We start from the raw sequence: 18,545 nt of genomic DNA, 5'->3' as shown, positions 1-18,545 counted from the left end.
CAAATTAGGTTTAAAGAACTTAAATGTTTGAAAGCACTCATAACCTGTAAGGAACAAGTAGATTAATTTAGGGTTTATAACAGTAGGCAAACAAAGTTGGGAAGGATGGGCAGGATGAAATGTATCCCTGGTCCCCATTGGCCTGAGGCTGCTGCCCAATCTTTGGTTTCCTTATGATCAGAAGATATCCAGCCCTGGCTGGGTAGCTCAGTTGGTTAGAGCATCGTCCCAATATGCTAGGGTTGAGGGTTCAATCCCTGTTTAGGGCACATAGAAGAAACCAATGAATGCATAAGTAAATGGGTCAGTAAGTCAATGTCTCCGTCTCCCTCTCTAAAATCAGTTTTTAAAAAGGCATTGTCCAGCCCAGCAGTCTGGGCTGACCTTTGGCCCTGAGCTGCATAAGCAGCTCCTGACCAGCCCAGCATTTGGTTGTCTTGGGCCACCTCATTTCTGATCAGTAGTGCTCAGAAGGGCAGGTCCTACCTGTACTGGGATATGTGAGGGACGAGAAGACTGAGAAGAGGGAATCCAGTGGTTGCCAGTGACTTAAGAGAAATGGGAAAATATGGGCCCTCAATATAAAAGACATCAGGAGCTGAGACATTCAGACTGCAGTGGAGGGCCCAGAAGCTCTGGGAGTTGAAGGTTTGAGGGAGCAGACTGGGATCCCTTCTGAGCCCCATCCCCATATTGTCACAGACATTCATCCCCAAGTCGTAAGGCCATAACATTGTAACAGGAAGGAATCAAGAGCAGAGGCATAGTACTGATACAAATGTTTATTCTACATAAAAATTTCACAAAATGGGCAGCTGGTTGTACCAAGACCTTTGGTGAAGGGGTAAAGGGGGGCAGGGAAGTCATTAAAGAAGGCAACACGGACAGTGGTCACAGTCACTGGGCAGGAGCAAAGCTGAGGGAAGGTGAGGCTCGGACATGGGCCCCACTCCCTACCGCATGCACTTGCATGCACACTCCTTGCCTCAACGAGGAAGAGAAGGGTCTTGAAGTGGGGGCACATTTCTGACGTGAAAAGCCCCAAGATGGTGGGGAGGGAGGTACCCCTCCCTGGCTAGCTGCTGAATACTGCATCCAAGACACCTGACACTCAATGTGGCACATCAATGGGGGATAAGCAAGGGGAGGGTGGGATTGCAGGCCTAAAGTGACATCTGACTTCCCAGAGCACAAGAGAGCAGAGACCACCGTCCCAAACATGCAACACAATGGCTTGAGGACCTAACTAAGGCCTGCTGGGGAGAACGGCTGGCCCAGGCTTTGGGCTTGGCCTGACTGGGGCCTGCTCTGCCTCCCTAGCTCCAAGGGTGGCTGGAGACCAGGAATGTGGGAAGGGAGGTTGAGGCAGTGAAAGACCTGTTGGACTCTGCCCCTAGGTAGGGGAGGGAGCCCAGTCTTGACATGGCCAGAAGCCACCTGGCCACAGCACCCTGAGCCTCCCTGGCAGTGACTTGCTGTTAAGAGGCTTAGAGCTGGGCTGTCTCTCAGGGCCATCCCTCCCTTAACCTGAAAAGCAGCACCATGTGGCCAGCTGGTCCCCACCCCTCAGTGGGTTGGGCTTAGGAGGACAGCTGGAGAAGACAGGGCAGATGGGTGGGTCAATAGGAGGCAAGGCTGGGATCCAGAGTCTTGATGCCCAGAGAGGGCAGACCCCAGATTAGGAGTGGAATTACTAAAGGCAGAGGAGAGGGGAGCATGGCTACCTTGGGCAGCCCTGCCTGGGAAGGGTGAGGCAGCCTGGGCCAGGGCCTGAGTCTGTCCCTTGCTGACCAGTCCCCACCCCACTGGCTGTCTCCCAGCCTGGCTCCCCTCTGCCTCTGTACAGATGCACACTGTTACAAAGATCATGCACACGACGGCTCAGGGCAGGGTGGTATGGAGGGCCCTGTGACAGAAAGGAGCAGTATGGGGTGGGAAGGAGAGGTTCCGAGCCGAAGGGCGTCAGCAGCCAGCGGGCTTCCTTAGGGTGGACCATCCAGAGTGGAGTGGCAGGTGGGGTAGTTTCTATCCAAAGATACCTCCAAAGATGGAGGCAATGACAATGCCCAGGACCACACAGCAGATGATGATCATGATCTTCTTCTGCACCACAGAAGCAGGAAGGAAAGGCCTCAGTCAGAGCATGGGGGTAGCTGTGGCTGGGCAGAACTTTGAGGAAACTGGGGCCATGAGAGTATCCTGAGAGGGCTGAGTGGGTACAGCTGGCGCCAGGCAGAGCCCTGAACAGGCAGTCTCTGAGGCCTGTCTGGGACTGTGATGATGGTTGAGGGCTGGAGAGTCTGGGGGGCTAACGGTGAGGACGGTGATGACCTGGAATGGGCCTGTGGGTGGTTGTAATGAGGCACTGAAGACTTGGGAGAGGTGGGGTAGAGGCAGAGTGGGGAGGGATCTGTGATCACTGATGGGTATGGGGGAAACATGGTTGGGCAAAGTTGGGGCTACTGACCCGGCGCGCCTTGCTCTGGTACTTGACAGCCTTCTTGGTGTCAGATACGGCTCTTTCCACGTAGTCCACTGAGTGCTCCACGTTGTACTCAATCCTGTCAATCATCTCCCCCTGCAGGGCCAGGAGCATGCAAACTCCAGAGGGCCCTCCTCAGGGTCCAGAGGGGGCTTGGGGCACGTCTTCAGGAAAGTGCCCTGAGATTAGGGAGAAGAAAGGGATGTGAGGAGGATGGGGTATGGCTTCTCACCTGTGCCCTGCAGGCCAGGCACCCCTGGCAGCTCCCGCCTCTGCCCCCAGAGCAGCCACCCTGGGGAAGGAACTGGCCATGCGGTCTCAGCCAAGGGTGTGGGGACCATGCAAAGAACGCTCAGCTGGGGCCCTGACCCTAGTGCCCGGTGCAGGACAGAGGACAGTGCTGGGCAGAGGAAGTCAGGGGTAGGAGTGGATGGGCTGGAGTGTGGCCATTGCTCATGAGGTGACCATAGTGAGCTCCCAACCCCATCCTCCCCCGGCATGATGTTTTCAGCTCTGTATTTGGTCTTCAGCCTTTAAGAACACCCCCTTCCCCTGCCCAGCCCCATAGCCCTCTTGGGCCCTGCACTCTGGTCCCATGCGGCCTGCAGAGGCCACTCCAACCATGAACTACCCAAAACTCCCAGTGGCAGTGTGCTGATAACTGACCGCTCTCTCCAAGTCCACTGCTCCCATGAGCGTCCATGTTACCATAATTTCTCACCCGGGTGGCAACAGCAGCACACTCATGAGCTCCCTGCTTCTTGACTGGGGCAGGCCACACCACTCCCACGTTTAAGACCCTCCAGTCTAGAAGAGACTCCACCTGCCAAGGCCCCCGTCTACCTCACCTCCAACTGCCCCTGTGCTCCACCCACGTGGATCTCCTTTCTGCTCCTCAAATGTCAGGACCATGGTATTGCTGGTCCCTCTGCCGGGGCCAGCTCTTCATTCTTCCTCTGTGATGTCTCGGGAGCTCAAGCACTACCTCTTCAGAGAGACCTTCTCTACCACCCCATCCAAAGTGGCCTCCACAGTGACTGTATCAAAGTAGTACCCCAAGTGTGACCTTTGGAGTCGTAGCATCAGCATTACCCTTCAGCATGTGAGAAATGCAAATTCATGAGCTCCTACCCCAGCCTAATCTTTGGGACACTTACAAAAAAAAAGCCCTCCAAGTGACTCTTGGGTACTTTCAAGTTTGAGAACTACTGCTCTATGGCCATACTGCCTTCTAACATTTCCTGACCACTTGGCACAACTGGAGAATATTCCAGTTGTCATTTACTTATGTTGCCCTTCATCCAACAGACATTAGCTCCAGGAGGCAGGCTCTCAGCTGTCCTAAAAAAATGCCCATCCACCATGCCTACATGACAAACTGCTGGTGGATAAGATAGGAAAAGGTGGGTAGGGCCATGCAGGGCCTGGGGTCCTGGAGGGCCAAGCAGAGCCATGCAGAGAAGCCTTTAGGTGAGTGAGACTCTGGAGGCAATTTCAACAGCGGGTGGTTAGTTACCTGAAGACTCGGTCCCTCCCAGGCAGGGCAGCGTGTTGGGTAGAAAGGGTGGGGGTTAATGCAGCCCTAGGTGCCACCATGGGCTGCGGGACAGAGCAGTGGGGCTCCAAGTGCTCACCTGGCTCTCCACAAGCATGGCCATGTCCATGAACATGTCATGCAGCTCGCGGATGCTGTTCTCCAGCTTAATGATCTCACTGTGCCGAGTCTCAATCTCACTCAGGGCCTGCTTTGAAATGCTTGAGTCCATGATGATCTAGGGACAGGAGCAGTGGGCTGGGACCTGGCACTTGCTGAAGGGGGGGGTGGGGACCAGGAACACAGGGGGCCAACTGCAAAAGCAGCTGAGATGGACAGTGGCCTGAGCAAAATGTGGAAGGAGGACCTGAGGCTTCCTCCTTAGCTGCAGCCCTCCCCGACTTTCTGCTCAGCTCTTACTGTTACCTAACTTCTCTGAGACCGAAATTCCTACCTGTAACATGGGTCTATTAACACTCCCTACCTGCGCTTGTGCATGGTAACTGCTAAGTGATTGCTCTTATCACCAGTGCTGTACAGAGCCCACGATGACTGCCCAATGGGCCTGGGCGTTAAACTGCCTTTCTCCAGTCCCCTCTCCTCCTGTTCTTCCTCCTACACTAAATGTAGCTGTCTTGCACTTTCTCCTCCGAGAACCCATACCCCCAAACGGCTTCTTTACCTGTATGCCACCTCCTTCAGGAAGCCCCCTGCTCAGCAGAGCACAGAGCTTCACTTGAATTTAGAGATGGCCAAGGGCCTCTCAGGACCTCCAGGCAGAGAAAAAGATCCTGAGGATGGTGGAAGGAGGCCCAAGCCAGTGGGGAATAGGGAGGAGTAGCAAGGAAGTGGATCCACTGAGTGGAACCAGGAGACCTTTGCACACATTTATGTGACCTCAACCTGATCCCCTCCTTTCTCTGCAATTCATCCTTCTCTAAAACCAGCCTCACAAGGTGGCGGTATCCAAATACTGCCCATATCAAGACCCCAGGGTCATGGTGGGAGGGGTCCTGCTAAGGCGGGTCCATGTGGCGCCCATACTTACCCCAGAGGCAAAGATAGCTGGGTTCCCACTCTCCAGCATGTCCTCTAGCTCCTCACTGGTCGTGGTCCGGCCAGCTGCAAGCAGGAGTCACACTGAGTGCAACCCTCCCCAGGGAGTTCAGCAGCAGCCCTGCCAGACACCTCAGCCTTGGCCCCACCCTCGGGCCCCGCCCCTCAGCCCCTGCCCCACCCCCTCAGCTTACTGATCTCCAGCTGCCTCTGGATTCGGCCCTTGCAGCGCTCCCTGTAGTCAGACTGTGTAGCATTGTATTCAGACATGACCTCCACAAACTTCCGTGACAGTGTGGAGTGCTGGAGGTCCGAGATGGGAGTGCAGATGTCAGGCCTAGTCCCACATGGCCAAAGAGCCTCAGAAGTCGGGTGCCCACCCCAGAGGCCCAGCCCGCACCTGTGTCTTCCGGATCCTCAGGTCAGCGGATGAGCGGTTCAGGCCTTCCTCCTGCTCAATGCTCTGTTCAATACCTGGGAACAGATAGCTGCTGAGCCATAACCTGCCCCCCATTTGCCACTGGCCCCCGACCCACACACCCAGGATCTGGCTTAGAAACTACCTGGGGAGTCTTGTGTGGCCTGTAAGTGGGGTCACATGGAAAAGAGAGGAAAAGGGAGGGCCAGGCACTGATGGAGGAGGAGCCAACAGGGGCCCTTCTAGGCACGGTGCCACATATGCACACCCACTTGTGGGCACCTTCTATGTTAGGCCTGGTGGCTCAGGCCCATGCTGCCTCTCTCCTGCTCAGGAAGGGGTCATGCCCAGAGTAGGGAGGGCCAGGTGGCTGCAACCTGTAGGGCACACAGGCCCTAGGCCTGTGCGTTCCGGGCATGCACATCTGTGCTCCCCCAAGCACATGCAGGCTGTGTGTGGGGCCAGGCAGTGCTGGCCACTCTTCTTTAGGTGTGAAGTGGGGGACAGTGCCCAGAATGAAGCACTCCCTGGATGAAGCCTCAAGCATATATGCCAAGGGCGAGCCCAGAGCCTGGCACAGACAGGCCTGCAAGGTAGCCATTGAGTGAATGGCACAAGATGGAAGCCTCATAAAGGAAAGCAACACTCAATGTACCCCCTCAAAGTTGATGAAACCCCATGGGCTGCGTGGAGGAAACAGGCCTGGAATGCCCCCCACCTTAGACAAGGCTGGAGCCCAGACTCACTCTTCAACTTGGAGCGCACTTTGTTTGCTGTCTTCTTTATGTCGGACATGAGTTCCTCCAGCTCCTCCTTTGTCTCTGGAGGGGCAGAAGGGTGGGGGTAGACACCCGGGGTTCCCCCATGCCAGTGTTCAGCATCAGCACCCTGCGCGGGGGCCTGCCGATGCGGAGCTCTGGACAGATCCTGGGTCCTGGCTCTCCCTGCTTTCTTGGTTAAGGCTCTGCCTGCCCCTCCAATTCTGAGCCAGGGCCACACCAGCTGCAGTCTCACCCCCTCCTGTGCTGCCTTGCAAGGAGCCTCCTTTCTTTCCCTGGCTCCCCCACCCTTGAAGATAACAGATGGGTCTAAATTTAAGGCAGAAATAAATTGTGGAGCAGCTGGTGATGCTGCAGTTGGCACTGGGGAGCATTTACTTGATACTTGCCTGAATTAAAGGTGGGGGGTGTGCGCTCACCTAGTGTTACCTGGTGGCTCAGGGGGGCAAGCATCCAGTGAGTGGGCTGACAGGGCCAGGGACCAGGGAGGCAAAAGCCAGCCCTTACATCAAGGCACCCTGGGTGGGGGGAGTGTGTGCAGCAGACCTTGTTCTACTCACAAAGCCCCCCTCCCCAGGTGCTGAGCTCATTGGAGGCCAACAGCTGACTGCCCAGTGGGTGGATGGAGCAGGAGGCACCTGGTGGCCTGGGTGGGAAAGCGCTTCAAAGAGGTAGGCCCCCTGGAGGTAGCAGTCAGAGGGCCTATGAGAGGGAGAAGTTGAGGGAGGGCAGTAGCTGGTGTTTCTGGCCCTTGTTCCAACTGGAACCATCTCTCTAAAGCTGGCAGAAGCCATGAGGGTGCCCAGCTTGCCCCACTCCCTGTGAGGTGGTGGCTGGCAAAGGCGAGCAAGATGGTTGCTTCCCTCAGGTGCCGGCTGGGTGGAACAATGGGTCCTGGCAGCCCCCCAGACTCCACCTTCCAGAGAAACCATTACTGAGCTCAGGGCCGCCAACCTTTCTCATCCACCCTCTGCTTGCCTCCAGGGCTGAGGCTTCTAGAAGGGTCAATAAAGGATTGGGGAGGGGCATTCACAGTGGAGGGTGAGGTGGGGCCACTCCTCAGCAGAATGTGAGTGAGGTGGAGTAGGGGCTTTGAGGAGCGGAAGAGGGAGTCTCTTTCTTAGGAACAAAGGACAACTTGGTTACCAGCCTCTCTAACATCTCAGCCTTTCTAGCACAGACCCAAAATAGCCCAGCCCGGATGGCTGTCCCCAGAGGGGGTAGAGCAAGCCTCAGCCCAGGAAAGTATTCCCATTCACTGCCATCCTTCCTTGGGACTCCTCCTTAACTCTGCTTGCCCTTGCCCTAGAACTCTTCCCTCTACTCAGCCCGTATCAGCAACCTCCTGACTGCTCAGCTCACAGGTGAACTGGTTGCTGCTGACTGTGTGACATGGGAAGGCGGGCCAAAGGCGGCACAAAGGAGTCTGGGGGGAGCTAGGCAGCTCATCACCCCACGCCACCCCTCCTTCCAGCAGGTGAGAGGCCAAATGCCCAGCCCTTTATAGTTCCTGCCCCACAATCAGTCCTCTCTGACCCACCATGGACACACACTGACCCAGATACACATGGGCACACAGACCAAGCGTGTCATACGCTGCTGTCCCAGACAAACCTCTGGGGAGAGAGGCGAAGCATGATCACTGGATGTATGCCCTGCTTTGGGTGGTTCTCTCGCTCCTTTCTACCCCTTTTTAAGACAGTCACCCAGGCTCCCAGTTGACTTATTTGCCTTCCAAGAGCCTGGCAGTGGGCTTGGTTGGTGTGGCATTGGCCTTGGGTTCAAGCACACTATGGCGCTGTGGAGATTTTTATGTGGGTGCTTAAAAGTGCCTGTGGGCCTGGGGGTAAGGGGTCATGGACAGGGAGGCAAGTGACAGACATGAAACAGAAAGCAGGCCTGAGTACCTGGGTGGCAGGCTGTGAGCCCTGGCCCCTGTCACTGCCCCCTGGGGCTGAGGGGGAGCCTCCTCTAGGGGAGGGGATCTCTGGCTTGCATGTTGTCAACCTGGCACATTAAATAGTGTAGTAATCAACACCTCAACAGGAATTGTGGCAGCTGGGTCAGGGAGACGTGTCTGGGGACACAGGCTCCCTGTGCAGAGGGAGAGAGGTGACTTCCTGGAGCCCCGAGAATGCCCAGCGCCAGGGTAGCAGTGGCCAGGTGTCAAGGCTGCCAGCTCTTTCCGGAAGCTCTGCCTGCTTGGCCAGCTTGCCCTCCTACGGCGGCGTTGTTGCTTCAGAGCTGCCATCTGCTCCCCAGGGAGGCAAGGGAAAGGGAGGGGCCGGCTGAGAAGCCTCCTATTCATCAGAGGTAGCTCCCTCCCACCTTGCCTTCCTCCCAGAATCCCAGGGCTGCAGCCAGCCCAGGGTCTTAGGGGAAAAAAGCCAGTTTACTAAAGGAGGGCAGGCTGGCTGCCTAACCCCACCCAGGCCTGAGGAAGGCTACCCCTCTTACCACAAAGACTTTGTGGGAGACCCGGGTCCAGCACGTGATACTGGGCACTGATCCCTTCTCCATCCTGGGCCTGGAACAACTGTGTTTCCTGAGATTCTATAGAGCCCTCCCCAGCCTAGCCAGGCCCAGGTGCTCACCTTCCTGGAGGCCTATGGGGACTGAAACCCACCCCTCACACCTACACACTCACTCTCATCAGGGTTGGGGGAGGCCAGGATGGCACTGTGCTTCCGCTTCACCTCCTCCACGTTCTCTGAGATCTTGTCAATGAAGCCTCGGATCTCTTCCACCTGTGGGCCAAGGCCAGGCAATCAGGAGAAAATCCAGGGACGGGGCTTCTCTGGCCCATAGCCTATCCAGCTTAGGGCCAGAGATCAGGCTCAGGGCTGGGCTTCCACTGGTGGTAGGGGTGCTGGCTGCTCCAAGTTCCTTCTAGACCAGGGTGAGGAGGAGGGGGTGGTCCAATTCTAACTTTGCTCCCCTCTGAGCTTCAGTCTATTCACCCTCAAAATAGGTTCATTAATTGGAGCCTGAAGGCTGCTGAGCCAGGAACAGGGGTGTAAGTGCAGGGCCTGGCTCAGAGTCGAGATGCGGTCAGCCGAGGCCCGCCGGTATATGGGTAAAGGTTGGGTGTGCTGGCTCCCACCTGTTCAAAGAACTCGTCCATGAAGCGATCTCGGTCCACGGTGACAGTGACATCATCGTCATCATCGCTGTCCTTGGCCTGCACAGGGATATGTACACATGAGCACACCTGTGGTAGGACCACAGGACCTGGGACCCCAAACTGCCTGGCATCCATATATGGCAGGCTTGTGGGCTGCTGCTCCAGGGCAGGGACAAGACCTGGCTGTGCCCTCAGCTCCCAACCACAGTGAGACCTGAAAGATCCCTGGGGATCCAGCAGAAGGAGAGGGGCCTTGCCTGTTAAGTTGGTGACAGAGCTAAGTCTCCATCTCTAAGCCATGGACTCCTTCCCCTCCCTGTCCAGCTGCCTGCCCTTCCCCACAGGACTGGGGTCCTCCCAGAGCCTCCCTCATTCTAGGGTGCTGCTCGAGAGGTCCTGCCAGTGTCTGAGCAAGAAAACCTCAGCGCTTGTTCCCCAGGCCACTGACCCCAACTCATAAGACCTTGCCTGAGACAGGCCATGTGGGAGCCAGAGTTGTCTACTCTCCTGGCTAGGAGTTCCCAAGCTCTCTTTCCCAGGAGGGCCCTGGAGGGGCAGGCCTAGGCTGTGCAGGGCCTGGGCATGCCAACACCTCCCTCCCAAAAGGCCGATAGCTCAGACACAAGGCCATCCCTACAGCGCCCCACACAGGCCTGAGAGAGGGGCTGCCTGTTCGGGGCCCTGCCAGGCGCCAGCTTTACCCACTCAGTCCTCTCAGGCTACTCTCTTTCCTGGTCAGTTTTGACATGGGACTTGACCCTCTTTCTTTCCAGGCCCAGAAGGTACAAGAGGCCAGTCATGTTGCCACTAGGCTCGGGGCCTGCCGTAGGCCTCAGCCTCAGCCGCAGCCTCAGGTGCAGGTGCAGGCCCCACTCTGCTGCTCCAGCCACAGCCCTACAAAAGCCACCCTCGTCACGGAGCAGGGGCAATTACACCTCTGACTTCCCAGCATGCTAGCCGTGCTCATTACTGTCCATCCCACATGTTGACTCGGCCAGGGTCAGCCCACTCGACTGCCAAGACCAAGGTCCCTCTCTACAGCCAAGGCCGGATACCCCAGGGCAGGACTGCTCCCTTGACTGGGGTTCTCAGGCACGGTCTTACCTCCTCATTTCTCAGTGCCCCAAGGGGAGGAGGTACTACCCAGCTAGGCACTGGCCTCACTCTCTTCCGTCAGGGCCCAGGATAGAGGCAGGCAGAGGTTGAGAAGATAGGGAAGCCAGGGGGATTTACCCTGTGGGTCTGTTTGCTCCTCTACAAAATGGGGACAGTGACCCCTGGCTGCAGGGAAGGAGGGCTGAGGAAGAATGGGGAAGCACAACATGTTGTAAAGGGCTGTGCTCCTGGGGCTCTCGGGGTCCCACTACCCCACCAAAGTGGGGCTTGGTGAGGAGCTTTATGAAGACAGCTTGGAGGGGCCCCTCTCATCAAGAGATCACACCTCCTCCCCCAGCAGCTAAAATAAATCCTGGCTCCCACAAGTGCCTGCAGCTGCTACCAGGTGGCCCCCCTCCCCCTACCAAGCCCACTCATAGGCACAGGAAATCTAGGAGCCATTTCCACACTTTTAGACCATGCCCTACCCAAGAGTTCAACTAGAGGAGCACTCCCTAGGGAAACTGAGGCAGAGTGCAGTCTGGAAGGAGCCCAGTTCCCTTTCCAGGCAGCTTGCCCAGTTGGCAAGTGACCCTAGGAGCTGCTGTCATTCGGAGCCCTGCCCTCTCTGTTCCAGTGCCCAGGGAAGGACAGGGGTGGACTCAAAGGGGTAGAGGAGAATTTTCCAGCTGCCTTCCCAGAAAGAGTAGTGACCCGCTGGGGCCAAATACAAGGATACTGGAGTCACCGGAGAGAAGAGTCCCTGCCAGAGACCCCTGAGATCTGGGCTGGTGTCCCTCTCTGGGCCTCAGCTTGCCCATCTGTAACACAATGACACATCTTCTCCAGATGTCCAGCCAGCTCTGACCTGCTACCTCCACAGTCTCCCTGGAGGACTAAAGGCTCCAACAGAAGGTTGGCAAGAAAGCCGTCCTTCAGGCTCTCCACGAGGGCTGAGCTGGGAACAGGACATCTGGGGCCAGGGTTTAACAGGGCACCCAGGTTGGGGCATTCTGATTGGCTCCAAAGACAACTGGAGAGTTTAGCACCTGACCTCGCAGTTCTGGTCAAACCAGCTGTCATTCCAAGCAAAACCTAAAGGGGATGCTCCAAGGGGACCAAATCTGACCGCTACCTCTACAATCCACCCACTGTCCTCCCTGCTTTCCCATGCAGTTCCTTCCCTCTGCCTGGGTGCTGATTCCATGACGTTGACATTCTCCCCATCCTCAGATGCCACCTCCTTCCAGAGGCCTTCCACAGCTCCCTTGGGTCAGTATCTTGCTCTTCTGGTTGCCCACATCCTGTTCACACCCCTAATGGAGCCACAGTCACAGACTCTCAGGCCCTAAGGGACCTGAAAAGTCTCTTTGGCCCGGCTTCCAGCCTCAGCTTGCATACCTCCTGTGATAGCAAGCTCGTTAGCTTCCCCAGGCAGCTCTGCCCACCTTCAGCAGGCCCAATTGCTAGAAAGTCCCTTCCTTTCCTGTGGTTTGGCCCCAGGCCATAAAGAACCTGTTGGTGCCTTCTCCTGTGTCTGGCTCTGCCAGAAATCTGAAGGCAGCGTCCACATCCTACTTGAGTTTTTCTTTTTAAGTTGACCATTCCATCCCCTTCAGATCCTTCCCAGGGACCTTAAATTGTAGCTCCTGCCCATGACTTGTTCAACCTGGCCTCTGTCTTCCCCTGTAGTACAGGATACAAAGGCAGGAGCTGATTGTGGTCTGAGCAGTGCCAAAAAGCTGGAACATCCCCTCCCTCTTTCTACATATTCTACCTCTGTTAATACAGCCAGGGATCACATAAATGATCTGATCCTACAGCACTTCCTGCCAAGGAAAGTCTTAAGCCCTTCCCTATCATGGGCTTCTGGCTGGATTTTGGGCCCAAGTGAAGGAATATTTTTTGTTTCATTTCTTCATTTGTTCTGATCCTTGTTCTAGTTTGTGAGAATCTGATAGCTCATGAGTCTGTTGCCCCCTGCAACCTCATCCACATCTAAGGCCAGAGCCCTGTAACAGCACCTTTCTAAAGATGTTCTCCAGATTAACTAAGACACTAATCCATTCTCACTGATGGACACTGAATAAATGACTAGGATATAGGATGCCAGCACTCCTACTTCCCCTGCCCCCAACCCAGACACACCCCTGGGCTGGCCAGAGTGAATACCATACACATACATGAAGTGGGTCTTCAGGTATTTGTTGAATGATTTGGGCCCCAACTCCGTTGGGAATCCATCAACCCTCTCTGAGTGGTAGTCACAGCTCTGGAAAGAGGGCTGGGATGGAACTGAGTACTTGGGTGGCTTCCGCATGGAAGTGGCAGCTAGAGCCGTGGGACAACTACAAGCTTGAATGTTCAAAAGTCCTCTGGATCAATGCACCCAGACATCATGTGGGCGTCCTGTCTGCCATCTGGCCAAAGCGAAGCTCTGCCTCTTTCTCCCGAACCCCTCCTCTAAAACCCCCTGCTTAGAACCTGTTCCGAAGGACTCCTCAAGTCAGACACTGTGAGACACCCACACTCTTCCTCCTCCTCTCACATCCAACCAATATTCAATCTGTCCTTCTGTTTTCTGTTCATCCTTCAATGGTTCTTAACCCTGGTCGAGCATGAGCATCCCTTGTGGGGATATGAAAAAACAGCTTCCAGGGTCCTACCTCTGAAAGATCAAATCAGAATTTATGGGGGTGAGGATGGTGAGGCCCCTCAGGACTGAGAACCACTGGTCTGGGGTCACTCCTTCCTGACATGCTGGCTGCCTCAGCTCTGGCCTCACCACCTCCAGACTGAGCAACCAGGAAGGAAAACTGGGCAGGGTGGGAGGGGGTGCTGCCCCAACCACAGCAACCTCAGGAAGAAGAGAAGATCCCTGCTAGAAACACTGGCAGGAAGCCCTAAGCTTCTGCCAGTGGAGGCTAGACAGTCCTGGTGGTCTCACCTGGCAGAGGCTCCAGGATTCCAGGACACCTTCCTGGAAATAAGAGTTTGATTCTTCCAAGAGGCGCCTGCAGACCAGTCCCCAGGGATGGCAGCAGGCCAGGCGGCAGGCCAGCCGGCAGGGTTGATTCATTCCTACTGAGTAGGAGTTGCTGTTGTCTGCCTCAAGGGCTATTTTTTTCCCCTTCATCTTTTTAATGACTAATCAAAGTCAATATCATTAGAAGACAGGTCCAGAGGCGAGTGGGGTGTGTGAGAGGCCAAGCTGGGTCTCCAGGAAAGAGGGCTCTCCAGTCTGATCCCCATCCTGCATACTCCCTCCCCCATTAGATCCCTGCTCTTAGCAGGGTCCACCCCTTAGCAGGGCCATAGATGAGCTCAGGATGGCAGCTTCAGGTGGTGGGCAGGGGCTAGGCTCTGCCCTTTCTGGACCTCAGTTTTCCAACTTGTAAGATAGGAGGTTGGACTAGATAGCCCCTAAAGGCCATTCCAGCTGCATGCCAGATGAAAATGTGCTCAAATCCATTGTTTCTTTTGGGGAAACTCCAAGGAGGTCGTTGGAGGGAAGGAAGGAGGGACACGCCCTGGGCTTGTTCTCACACCCCCATTTCTTCTACTCCTCAAGGCAGATCCTGCTGTCTCCATTGTACAGATGAAATGAGCACAGAGAGGGAGAAAAGGGAAACTGGTGGGTAAAGAGGGGCACTGGACTTCCCATCCAGGCGTTCCTCGGCTGCTCCAGTGGACTGGGCACTGCTCTAGATCATGTGTCGTGACCACCCACCATTCTCTGGGTTGGGCATTCCCTCCTCTCTGCCTTTAGTCGTTCTGGCCCCCCCTTTTGGACAACCTTTCTCCTCCCATTCATATCAAATTCCTCCTCCTGAGTCATCCCAAGTCCTCTTCTTCCAGGGCCTGGCCATCCCAACTCTCCCTCCTCCCTCTGTCCTCTGGCTGCTGCAGCAGGTCCCTTGTGTCCCACACAGCCCAGCATGTACATAAACACAGTTCTGGGCCCAGGGAAGGTGGATCAGCTCCAAGAAGTTCTCAGAAAGAACACCAGGGAGGCCTCTGAATTGGGGGAAGGAGGCAACTGCATGCAAGGCAGGGCATCTGGGCACCTTGCCCCAAAAGTCTCCCCACCGGGTCACAAGAGTGTGACTCTGGGCTAGTCTTTGCCCTTCTTAAGCCTCTGGTTGCTCTTCTGATCTCTGAGCACTGCCACAGTGTTGAGGCCCCACATTGGCCCTGATGACCCCTTCACTCTCCATATGAGAGGAAGGGACTGGACAAGGCTGGAGGGCTGAACCTGGCCGGCAGAGTGCTGAGGAAATGAGTCATCTCCTTCACCTAGTGTGACTTTTATAAATAAATTTCCTTTGCCAGCCTTCCTTCCAAATGCGGTGGGGTTGGATGGGAAAGGGGGAAGACAAGGTTGGGGGTAGCGCAAGTTGCTGTCCCAAGCATCACCTCTGTCCAGCCTGGCCAGTACTGGCCTCTTGGTTCCTGGGGATTCTGGTCCAAAAATTCTGGCTCCTGGGGTTCAAGGTCTACCCCAACTATGGAGTCAGAGTCAGAAGTCCTGTGACCGCACCTACTGCCCTGAAATATGGGTTCTAGGTTTTCCTATTTCCACTTCATAGATGGGAACTTGAGGCCCAGAGGGAAACTTATGGGAATGGCAGCCCCTAGACGAACTGTTTCACCCCGCCCCTCCCAATTGCAGGTTCCTGCCAGTATCCCATCCGGCTGCTAAAAACCCCTAATGGGCAGTACTCCCAGCAATGAGTATGGCAGCCTCCATGAGCTCTGAATACCTGAGGGTTGAGGTCTGGAGAGGAATCCTCAGTTGATTCACAGAGAAACCAGGCCTTAACATCTAAGGGCTCACCTGGGCTATGGGGGAGGGGGTAGTGAAGGGGAGGGGGTCACAGAAACACATACCAGAGCAACACATGTGGGTACAAGCTCCCTACAATTCCAGCTCTCCTGGGAATCACCCAGTCCCAGCCAGGCCTAAGTCTGCCTGTCTTTAGGACCAGGCAAAGCCCTTTTCTACCATCCCTCTTGATCTCCCAGGCAAGCCACTTGCTCTCTTGTGCCTCAGCTTCTCCTTCAGCAGAGGGGATAAAGGCTGATGAGCCAGAGGCCCTGTCGTATGTAGAGGACCGTGTTCCCTCTGACCATTGGTTCCCACATATACTCTTGTCTGACCCACCTGGCACCCAAACATCAGCAGATGCACCACAAGACCATTCAATGCAAAGATTACTCTTTCTGAGTCAACGCAGCACAGGAAACTTGAGGGCAACCGCAAGGGCTGGCAGGGAAATGTTTAGACACCACATAGGACATGAGGGACCATCTTCTTCCTTTGAAACCTCCTGGGGTTTACCCAGGGGGGCTGGGCACTTAGTCGGGAATAACACAGATCTGACGGTAGGGTGGAGGCTAGCAGCCAAAGCAAGAGGGAAATGAAGGCAGGAATGTACAGGTCCCAGCCCCAGGCTGCCCAGGAGACGAGACCAGTATACTGGGGAAGACCCAGGCACAAACACAGGGAGCCTCTGGGCAGTAAGGACAAACCATGGGATCAAAAGCCCAAAGGACACTTGAAACTCTCCATATGAGGGGACCTAGGTCTCGGGTTCCAAGGTGGGCAGCAGGGGTAGGGTCCAGGGGAGCCGCTGAGCCAAGGATTCCCCAGAGAACAGCAGGCAGGGCTCACCAGCACGATGGTCATCCAGGGGACCAGACGCAACTCAACCTGGTCAAGAGCACTGGTGGCCCCCCTCCCCAAAGGCAGCCTTCATTTCCTTCACTGCTGGCCCGCCCCCCACCACCCCCACAGGCCTGCGGGCTTGGGAATCCCTAAGGGCAGAGGTGCAAACTTGCTAAATGGCAAAAGCCAGGGGAGAGGGAGGGACTGTAGATGAGGAGCAGGCGGCCGGGGTCTCTGTCAGGGCTGGAAAAGGGTGGGCTCTAACTCAGAACCTTTGCTTCCTCCTCCTACTTCCCTCCAACCCCGCCCCCGTAGCCACACCTCGGGGGCCTTTGAGACACAGGTGGAAAACAGGGTTAGGATTGAATCCGACAACAGTACCCCTGAAGAGTCTGAAAATGCTGTGCCGGGCTGCTCGCAAGCCCTGAAGGTGGACTCGGGGGCGGGTCTGACCCCTCCCGCACCCGGGCGAGCACCAGATCCCAATCGTGACCCGGTGGGGAGCCACAGGTGATGGGAGCTACAGGTGATGGGGGAGGCGGGGCACCCCGTGAGCCAGCGCCCGCCGGGGAGCCCGGCCCCACCCGACCGCCCGGTTTCTGCAAAGCACCCCGCAGCGGGGTTCTAGGCAGGGGACCCCTCGGGGCCCCTGCCCACCACAGTCCTGTCGTCTGTTTATACCAGAGTGGGCACAAGAGGGTCAGTGATCAGGCACCGTGTGGGGACATAGACCGGACTTGCCGCGCGGGCCAGGAGAGAGGTCAGGCTCTGTCCAGCCACAGACGTCCAATTAATACCCCTTCGACCCCACCCCCACCCCCCAGCAACAAGGAGGAGCGCAAAAGTTTAACCCTGAAGTCTAGCCGCCTGCCCCCGGGCCAACGGGGCTGAGCTCACGCCAGCCCATGACCCGAGTGGGTCGGAGGGGTGGGACCCGTTGGGGGTCGGGGTTCCCAGCTCCGCCCCGCTCTCTACGGTCCCGGTCGAGGATGTAGGGGCTGCCGCCCAGGTGACTGCGGGAGCTGGGTGAAGAGTGGCCCACGCGCAGGACAAGCGGCGAGCGGCGGCGCACCGAGGCCGAACTCACCGTGCGGAGCTCCTGGGTTCGGTCCTTCATGCTCCCGGGAGTGGCCGCGGCGCCGGCTGCAGCCTTGTGAGTCCCGCATGCGCGGCGGCCTCCCCGCGGCTGCGCAGCGCTAGCCCGGCCCCGCCCCGGCCCCCGGGACCCCGACCCAGCCCCCAGCCCGGCCGCGCCCAGCGCCCGCCCCGCCCCGCCTAGCCCCGCCCCGCCCCGCCCCGCCAGGCTCTGACTTAGCGCAGGATTTGAGAGTCGGGCTCCCTGCTCTCATCCCCCAACAAGGACCTCTGTTGGTTGGAAGCCCTGGGATCTTTTCTCCCTGCGTCTTGACCCATGATCCCTGCCTAGATCGGGCCCCAAAGCCCCTGCTCCTTCCCTTGCTCCAACCCTCTCACCACTGAGCCTCTCAGCCTCATTCTAGACTCCAGATTTTTACCTCCCCGCACCCCTCACCGCTCCAGTCCCTCACATCCCCGGGCATTGGCTGGAGGTTGGACCCCCCCCCCCCCCCCACACACACTTGCTTTTATTGCTTGGAACTTCCAGCACCACCCTCCAAAAACCTCCTCCAGTGTTGCAGCCTTTGAGCCCCTGCCCTACACACTTTTCCCATCCTTTTACCTAGACCAAGGCTCTGACCTCCCTTTCCCCAGAGCTATTTCTCAGTTCACAAATCTGATGGTGGGTGACCACTCCCTTTCCTTTAGTTTCCGCTCCCAGCAGGATACTGGAACCCTTCTATGGAGAAGGAAAGATCTAAGTTGTAGTCCCCTTTCCTTCCCCCATCCCTGCATCCTCAACGCTGAGCCCCAGCTCCAACCCTGAGATCCTCTTTCCTATGTAGAAGCTGGGACCCAGCTCCCTCTGGCACTAATGGGAAAATCTTAGCAGTACTGTAGAGGGGTGGTGGGTGGGGGCTAGTCAGTAGCAGATGCTCCTTTTCTGGTCTCTGCCAGCACCTTGAGACAGCAGCCACACATACACCCCAGCTGTCTCCTCTGCGCCCTGGCCCAGACCCTCTGGACCTCAGGCCAAGCACAACCTCTTCCCTTTCCCAGGGCTGCCAAGGTATTGCTCTGGAGCTGGGCCAGCCCCTTGCTGCCCAATATGTCTGGGTCTGGCATCTGTCCCAGACTGTGGGCACAGGTTGGCTGGATGGCAGACACACAAGCCACCTATGGAAAATCTGGCCCAAAACTAGCTCAGATTTGGCCTGGCATGAAAGATGGTCACACCCCTCCCAGTTGTCCAGACCTTGAGTGTCCCACAGAGCAAGCATTGGTGGTGTCCCCCCTCATCCTTTTGGGTAGT

General features: G+C 56.6%; 1 protein-coding gene across 1 annotated transcript; it reads right to left on the bottom strand.

Annotated features, from left to right (window-relative positions):
• Positions 1-841: 841 nt before the first annotated feature.
• On the bottom strand, positions 842-17,354 carry STX1A (syntaxin 1A). The gene is made up of 10 exons (XM_054589254.1): positions 17,244-17,354; positions 9,373-9,450; positions 8,917-9,016; positions 6,237-6,311; positions 5,473-5,546; positions 5,267-5,375; positions 5,065-5,138; positions 4,117-4,254; positions 2,468-2,578; positions 842-2,103 (listed from the first exon to the last, which is right to left on the bottom strand). The coding sequence occupies exons 1-10, from the start codon at positions 17,271-17,273 to the stop codon at positions 2,026-2,028; spliced, it is 867 nt and encodes a 288-aa protein (XP_054445229.1). The 5' UTR covers positions 17,274-17,354; the 3' UTR covers positions 842-2,025.
• Positions 17,355-18,545: the final 1,191 nt, after the last annotated feature.

This window comes from Pteronotus mesoamericanus, unplaced genomic scaffold, assembly GCF_021234165.1.
Source record: "Pteronotus mesoamericanus isolate MK-2021 breed Mesoamerican mustached bat unplaced genomic scaffold, CSHL_Meso_final scaffold_167, whole genome shotgun sequence".
Taxonomy (NCBI): Eukaryota; Metazoa; Chordata; class Mammalia; order Chiroptera; family Mormoopidae; genus Pteronotus; species Pteronotus mesoamericanus.
The sequence above is the reverse complement of the archived record's forward strand: the minus strand, read 5'-3'. Positions and strand labels throughout refer to the sequence as shown.